At 37.5% G+C, this 8,703-nt stretch overlaps 1 gene segment (V, D, J or C); it reads right to left on the bottom strand.

Annotated features, from left to right (window-relative positions):
• Positions 1–552: 552 nt before the first annotated feature.
• Positions 553–8,703, bottom strand: part of LOC109377883 (Ig kappa chain C region-like) — an 18,503-nt gene continuing 10,352 nt past the window's right edge. The window contains 2 exon segments of the C gene segment in view: positions 553–1,089; positions 5,478–5,541. Of these exon segments, the coding sequence occupies positions 764–1,089; positions 5,478–5,541 (390 nt within the window).

Below are 8,703 nucleotides of genomic sequence, written 5' to 3'. Positions count from 1 at the left end.
GTTGTGTGTGTGTGTGTGTGTGTGTGTGTGTGTGTGGGTGTGTGTGTGTGTTTCCAGTTAGTCATCAGGGTAAAGCAAGCTGAGCTCACCAGAGCAATTCAGATTCAGATTTGGGCATGGGGGAGGGTTCAGCACAGGAAAGATGGNTGCTAGCTCCAGTAAGGTTCAGCTGCTGGTAAAGTGTGTGTGTGTGTGTGTGTGTGTGTGTGTGTGTGTGTGTGTGTGTGTGTTGGGGGGGAGGGGGTGGGTTCCAGTTAGTCATCAGGGTAAAGCAAGCTGAGCTCACCAGAGCAATTCAGATTCAGATTTGGGCATGGGGGAGGGTTCAGCACAGGAAAGATGGTGCCCACCTGCCAGCTGCATGGGAGAAGGACCCCACAGAGGGAAAATGGTGACTATCTTCTAGCCCTTACTCTGAAGCCACACAGAGAGGATGATGATTTTTATAAATGATGATGTATTTTATAGCAACTCGGTATTTAGTTCCTTAGAAGACAAACTGGGTAATTGGAAAAAATGATGTATAACAACCATTAAATCAGGAAGGAGAAATCACAGGTGCAAAGATTCACTTTATTTATTCATTTCCCCCCCAAATATTAGCATGATTAATGCCAAAGAGGGAGGGGGAATGTGGTGAGAAGAGGGTTTGGGGTACTGAAGTAAGGGTAGGTCTCTTGGGAAAAGGGCCTGAGGCCTGAGGAGGGGAAGAGGGCAGGCTAGGACTAACACACAGATGATGGCGCCTGGTAGGCTTCTCTCTCTAACAGGTTTCCCTATTGAAGCTCTTGGCAAGGGCAGAAGTTAGGCCTGCGTGGGTGACTTCACACGTATAGACACTATGCCTTTCGTACTCTGAACTGGGCAGTGTCAGGGTACTGCTGAGACTATAGGTGCTGTCTTTGCTGTCCTGCTCCGTAGCACTGTTCTGGATGTTGTCACTGTTTTGGACAACGCCATCTACTTTCCACTTAACATTGACTTCCCTGGGGTAGAAGTCATTCAGGAAGCACACAACAGAGGCACTTCCAGTTTGTAACTGCTCTGAAGATGGTTGGAAGATGGAGACGGATGGTTTAGCCACAGCCCCTAAGGAAGGAAGCACAGAGAAGGGTGTTTAAATAACAAGGAAGTTCTCCACTTGGGTGTATTGTTTGTAGGCAATCACAGAGTCCATGAGAGACAAACATACAGAGAGTAACATGCTTATTTTATGTAACTGTAGCAATTAGGGAGGCCAGGAAGCATATCTATAATCTCCATGATTCTGAGTTTCTCCCTAGCTGCTCCCTACCCCTTAAAATTTTTTTCTTTGAAGTCTTTGCAGCCATTCTTAAACACTTTATGTATGTTTTTTGGATCTCATCTATCTTTCCTTCAACTATGTTCCCAGCTTCCTGCAGTAACTCAGTGCTTGAGGTTAAGACACAAAGGCCACTTCATCTGACCACTCTCAGAATTTAGAAATAAGAATAGGTCTTGGCCCCTGTACCCAGAAGATCATTTCCTCTGTGCCTCTCCTAGTACTGTGCAATAATATCAGGCTGCCTTTCCGTTCCTGGGCTTCCTTTGGGTGTGTTGGGGCCAGACCCACCCTGCAGAGTGGGTCCCAGGTCTGTGTCTGTGCCTGGGTGGGGGGTCAGCCCCTTCGCTGTCCGTATTCAGGCCAGCAACTCTCCCACCCCTCACAAGAGCCTCAAAGGGGGACCCAGGCCCTGTTCTGATGGCTGTCACCATATGGGGCAAAGTTGAGCCAGTCTAGGAGGGATCAACTGTAATTTCGGCCACCTGCTTAGGAGGAACTGGTTAGCTTCACTTCTGACTGCAAGCATCTGCCAGATGGCCTCCTGGAAATCCCCCTCTGTGGGCATTCAAGCCCTCAGGTAGGAGAACAAGAGTTAAAATAACAAATCAAGAAGGAGAACTGACTCTGGGTGGTGAGCACACAACGTGATATATAAATGATGTATTTTATAATTATACACTTGAAACCTATAGAATTTTACTAACCATTGTCAACCCAACAAATTTAATTAAAAAAAAAAAAGAATCCTTTTCTGGGAGAACTCAACAGATAAGTGAACAGGTTTTTATAAAGCTAACTTCCATATTAGCCAAGCAGTTAGACATAAGAAAATGAACTTTTTATGTTTTGATGTTTTCTTCTCTTTTAACTTTCCTACTAATTTTTTTTTTCCAGAGAATTTTATGAAATAGTCTTGGCAGAAAAATGATGTGAATTCTAGAAAGAAAGGAGGGGAAATATTCTATGAAGATATTCTTATCTAGGTGAATTCTTGATAGCTTTAAATTTTCCATCCTGCATTAAAATATTAAGTAATTAACATCTTTGATATGGAAATTTTTGTAAGCCATATTATTAGCTTTTAAAGATATTTAAAATTCTCTAAAAGAGTTTGTCAAAGGGCATAAAATAGTTTTTAAGTAGTTTTAAATACTTAGTTTAAATAGTTTTAAACAATTTTGAATTTTAAAAGTTTTAAAACAGCCCTAAAATAGTCCTGTGAAATTGCTATACACCAAAAATAACTTTTCTTAAACATCACTATTGAAGTCAGCTTAAGTAAACAACAACGGTGACAACACAAATTACTGAACTATTTTAGAGGGTATGGAATTGAAACACCCAGATTAAAAATTTTCTATCACAGTATAAAGGTATTGGAAAATATGTTTATATTACATTTTTATTAGTGGCATTTATATATGATTAAATATTCTATACCACTGAAATATAATCCTACCCAAGCTATTAAATTTTTGAAAATTAAAAACATGTCAAAAATGTATCTTACTTTTAGTCAGTTAATATACCTTAATGTTATTTAATGTGAATTCAGTAAAAGTTAATCAATCAAAACCTGAGAGGCCAGGTGGCCTTTAATTTTTGCTGGTGGAAATTTTGCCCTGTAAGTTTTAAATATTTCTTTCCTTTGGATTGAAATTTCTGACTCCAAATGATACATCAAATGTATTATTTAAATACATTTGATGAATAGATATTGAAATAATTTCATATCACTGAAAAAAATAGCTTTAAATTCTTTATAGTCCGCTAATGTAAATTTTCATTAAGGATATAATAATGAATGTGAATTTTATTTCTAAAAATCTCTAATAAATCAGGCACCTCCATTTTTCCTTTGTTAGCTCAGCAACGGCCACATTTCTATTCTCTTTCGTTAGTGGCATTATTCGTATCACTGTGTTAGGAAAGCAGACCATGCAGTTAAACGGGCGATTGCGGTACTGGCCTGGCCTTTAGCACCCAGGCTCAGTGCAACAAGAGCATGGAGGCCTGGCCGCGCAAGTCATGTGATCACGAAAAAAGATCGCCATGTCTACAGACCACGCTGGATGTGCCACGTCTCGTTCGTGATATTAAAACATGGCTAAGGAATAACTGAAGTAAATAAAATAACATACTCAGTAAAATATTTACTATTTGTCTACAAGTCCAGGGGCATTTAAACATGCAATTATTTTATTTTTCTTTACTAAAAAAATTGTTAAAATCTGAGGGTTTGGGGACAATCATCTTGCCACCATTATGCTAAGCGATTATTTCAAGGTTAGTTCAATATAGAATTTAGATTTTTTTAAAAAAAGTTATCTGTCAAGATATGGAATCTCTGTAGAATTTCTGAATACTGACAGGTCATCACTCATTTTAGACTGTAAAAATGACACAGCTGCTGATTCTCAATTAAGCTGCGTCTTTTACATGGCAAACATACTTTTCTAACTTTTTACTGATTGTTAGTGTGCCCTATTGATTTTTATTGTTATAAAATAATTTATCAGACAGAAGAGAGAAAAGAGACAAAGAAATACATTTCTCTATTTTTCTGTATCAGACATAATGAGCAGAAATTGATACAGTATTTGGCAAAAGTCAATGGAAATTAACTCACTTTTGCTCTTTAGGGCTTCAAGGATTTCTTTTTCATTTACATGAATTTTTTCCCCTTTGAGTCATTTGATTTAGATTAATCTTTTCTGTCTACAAATCTATTTTTGAAGCTGGGTTTAACTCTTGAAACTGATGATAGATCTGAAATGCTCTCATTTACTCATCTCCACAAAACTCATACTTAAGCCTCTAAAAGTCAATACTGGCATTTAGACCCAAATTTCTGAAGATAATGAAAAATTACTTACATTTCATCTTTAGATGTGTCCGTTGGCTAAAGGTGGTTCACAGATTTAGCTCAATTACTTTGCTCTCAACAGAAACCTCCTTTTGATGCTAACCTCATTAGCTAGATTGACAGATTCAGAGGAAATCTGGCAATTTGGATGCCACATCAACTAACTAGCTCTTTGCTCTTTGAGATGAACCAATTTTCAGTCCCTTATTCATCTGATTTTTGAAAGAATCCCATTCTTTCAGAACTGACCTCAACTCACATCCCAAACATGAAAATCCCCAAATTTCATGACTATAAGAAAAAGGATTAGAAAAATGCACTTATGTTTGGCCTCTAGCATGGTCCCTTGGCTGAAAGTAAGCCACAGTGAGGGCTCCAACATCCCCCCTCAACAAAACCTCTTTCTGAAGTCTAGTCATATGAGAAAGGCTAATTCAGAGAAATGTCCAGCTATTTCTTTGACATTCTCCTCACAAATCCTACTCTACTCTCCTCACAAACTGAACAATACGTTTGCTCAGCTTAAAAGACAGCTATTTTCTGCTATTTTACTTTTGGTTTACCAGGAATGGCTCGTTTAACAAAAATGTCACAAACTTGCATAAACAATACAATGGGACAAAAACCTCGCAAATAGTTAAGCAAAAATGTACTTACGTTTTATCTCCAGTTTGGTCCCTTGGCCGAAAGTTATCCACAGTGATACCTCTTAACTTCCACCTCTACAAAAACCTGCCCTAAAAGGGTAGCAACCCCCTTTCCCTAATTAAATCATTTTAATTTGGAAATCTTGAAAATTAGTCATCAGCTAGCCTCCCCTGGAACAATTTTCCTTCCTCTGTACCTAATCTGGGAATGAAATGTGTTTTATCCTTGACATCTATCTATCTAATGAAAACACACAAAAAGGAACAAAAAGTAAGTTAACTAGAAACAGAAAAATCAGTTGAAAAAAATACTTACGTTTGATTTCCAGCTTGGTCCCCTGGCCGAAAGTGTACACACACTGTTTCCTCTTAACCTCCCTCCTATACAAAAACTGAGTTTCCCTTCCTGACAATTAGGCAAAGCTCTGCTCAGAACATACAATTTTCTTCCCAGTAAGTTTCTGAAACTATCACTTAAACAAATTATTCGCACCTATCTTGTTCTTCATAGAAAATGTGCAATCAGCCCTCAAGTTTGTTTACAGACTTTATCTTTGCTCTGGAGGATGCTACAGTCCAGTTTCAAAGAGCCAGCTTCATAGAAATAGGGACCATCAGACACAGACAACTGAAGAAGGAAAGTTTGGATTTTACTCACGTTTGATTTCCAGCTTGGTTCCTTGGCCGAACGTCCACCACAGTGATGGCTCTCCATTGTGCCTCTGTACAAAAACATTTTCACTGAAGGGTAACAGAGCCCAGAGTCAGCTGCTGATGCTTCACTGCCTTTTAAAGCAGGCGTGGAAGTGCTGGCAGAGAATGTTTGTTTTCTCAGGTGAGATCTAAAGTCCTAGAACATGATATATTTATGTGTATGATGTGATGGTCCCTTTCTTTAGCAGTGTACCACACCTGGACTACATTTTAAAACCTATTTAATTTTTGAAAAGTAGGCTGAATGTAATTACAAAGAAAACATGCAAATTTTTAAAACTGCATTTCTTTATACCTTTTCCTGGGGTGGAAGGCTTTTGAAAATGGTAAAACTCATTCAGTGCAATTATGGAACTCTTTATTTTCTCTCAGTTAATAATAATTAAAGAATGTTTTCATATTTGAACCTCTTCTTTGCCACAATATTGTTTCACAAATGTTAGACTAAATGTATATTAAATCAAGGCCCATGTCTTACTTTGAAATGTATTTTAGAATGAAGCTATAGATGACATGTGAAGCAAAACCAAAGATAATATAGTAGAAAAGCTGACGGTACTTGGTTGATCACCTATTTTCATAGTAGAGGTAGAGAGCTCAGGGTGGTATCCACCATGTCTCATTGAACTGAACCAGGTGCGTGCTGCCTTTGAAGCTGCCAGGGAACCAGGCATGCCTTAGTGTTTCCATAGTAACCCCATCAAGGACACTGACGACCTCATTTTGTTTTGAGTCCATTTTCATGTGTTGCAGTCTTTTCTCTTTATCTTCCATCATCACTTCAGCATACATTGTTCCCACCATCCTAAACTCCTTACAGTTCCTCTATGGCCTCCAAGTTTTATAAAACACTCCCACTGCTTGGAAACATCTTTGCTCACCTGTGTTAGCTTTTGAACAACTAATTATCTTTCAAGGCTCAACTCAAGAGAGACCTTCTCTCAGATTATCCCACAGCAAGTGACCTAACTTTGCAGAGTCCAGAGGCAGGTCATTGGGCCTGGAACACCTAATTTCTCCTATCTGCTGTCAGATTCTTTCTATCCTACTGGATTGTAAGCTGTTTCATATTTTATTTGTCCTATATTTGGAAGGCCCAGTCCAGTATCTTCACTTGGCAAATGCTCAATAAATATTTGCAGAATTAATGAAAAAAACAACCCAACCAACAAATAACTGAAAATCATAGACCAAGGGTTAACACTGGTCGCTGTAATAGTAAGTTTTACAAGAAAAAATATAACTGTAATTCTAAAGATTAAGGGTAGGTTTCTTTGATTCCGTCTCTAGAAACATCGTTAGTTGTCTTGAATAGCAAAATCAATGGCAGATGTCACCAGAAGATGAGAGGAATCAAATTGGAGGTAGAGAAAAGAGAGAAATTAGCAAGTGGAAATTAACTGCAAAATTGATGACTGAGGACATATTCAACCTGGGTCCTAAAGAGGATAGAGAGTGATTTTTCTCTGCAGAGATACAAGCAATACCAGTCATAATAGTTAGCATCTATTGAGCACTTACAAAGTGCCGGGCTTTATACACGGATCACCACATTTAATCACCCCTCCAAATCTAGGAACTAGAAGATAATATTGTCCCCTATTTTGTAAGATGAAAACACTTGAGTGCAGAGAGGTTATGTAACTTGCTCATAACAGTTTGTGGCAGAGCTGAGTTTTGAACTTGGAGCTCATGCTTAATTGACCCTGGGAGTAGAGTCACCCAATGGAAGCAGCCTGTGTGGCAGAAATGCTGGGATGGAGAAAGGTAAAAGAAACTCCTTAGACTGTCCTAAGGTTAGAAATGAATTGATGAGTGTGCTTGAACATATATATAAGACTGGTCATCGAAATGTTTAAAAGGTGAAAAAATGGAAAATAACTGAAATCTTCATCAATATGAGTTTCATTAAGCTAATTATTATAGAGTTTTTGCAATGGAGTATAAAGTAGCCAATAAGAGTATGAAGTAGGTTTCTATGTAGTCATATGGAAGGTGTTTGTGAAAATACAAGCCACTGAGTGGTATATATTGTATGATATTATGATTCCATTTTAATTAAATATATATAGATATCAATATAGGTTGATTCCTGAAGGAAAAACAAGAAACTGTGCTCTGTAGTTATATTCTGGGATTTCAGAGGTGTGTTGTTGTGGAAGAAATAGAAGCAATGGCACTTTCTCTTTCTACCCTATTGCAGATTATTATATTTTAAAAAAATTATGTAGGCATATTAATTTTGTGGTTTTTGGAAACAGTAAAGCTGTAGCAATTGTTGAAAAAGGAAATTCTGACATTTCCTAGTAGAATTTTCAATATTCATGTGCAATGTATAATTTTTAAATGATATATACACATACATGAGTTTTCTTTGTCAAGGAAATACTTTTCTATAATTTTTAAATTGAGAATGCAAAAAAGTAGGAGTTTTCAGGGTTCTGTAGAGGAGAACCCAGAAATGTGAGATGTGGGGGTGATGTGGAGCTGTAAAATGGGGATGAAAAAGATGATATGGATGTATAGGGATATAAATTCCTAAGTAAGATTTAAGACCTAATGTGAAAAGTCCAACTTAATGACTATTATAAAGCAGTATTTGCTACTAATAAAACATAATTATCATAAGAACCATTGTGACAAAAACTATTCTATTGATTACACACAGTAGTGATTGATAGAAATGGTTGTTGTGATATTTATTGTAACATAAAAAGAGTTACTGAGAAGTGGTTGTGATCCCTAATGTGTGTGTAGTTTATTATTTGAAGGCAAAGGATTTCTCAGAAGCATCTGTGAGGCTTTGCCAGGAACATTCTACAGTGTCCATGGTGGACCTTCATAAAGTCCCTTAAAACTTTGCAAAGAACAAAATAGTGCCATTGACACAATTTTATCCCTGACACACTGGGTCATTTATTGTGTTACTGGTGTGAGGCAGACCTCTCCAAATAGGTTAGTTAATTATGTCAAATAAAAAGCAAAACTGATGTTTCTTGAAATGTTAGACCTGAGGAACATGGATAAGCTAGCTTATCAATAGTTTCCAGGATGATTTATAGATGTGTATTTAGTCTCCCCCCATTGACTCTCTCTCTCTCTCTCTCTCTCTCTCTCTCTCTCTCTCCTCCACTTCATAAGCAATTTACAATTTACTCTAAGAATCTAAC

This window comes from Hipposideros armiger, unplaced genomic scaffold, assembly GCF_001890085.2.
Source record: "Hipposideros armiger isolate ML-2016 unplaced genomic scaffold, ASM189008v1 scaffold_1600, whole genome shotgun sequence".
In the NCBI taxonomy this organism is placed as follows: domain Eukaryota; kingdom Metazoa; phylum Chordata; class Mammalia; order Chiroptera; family Hipposideridae; genus Hipposideros; species Hipposideros armiger.
This window is presented reverse-complemented; position numbering and strand designations above follow the sequence as displayed.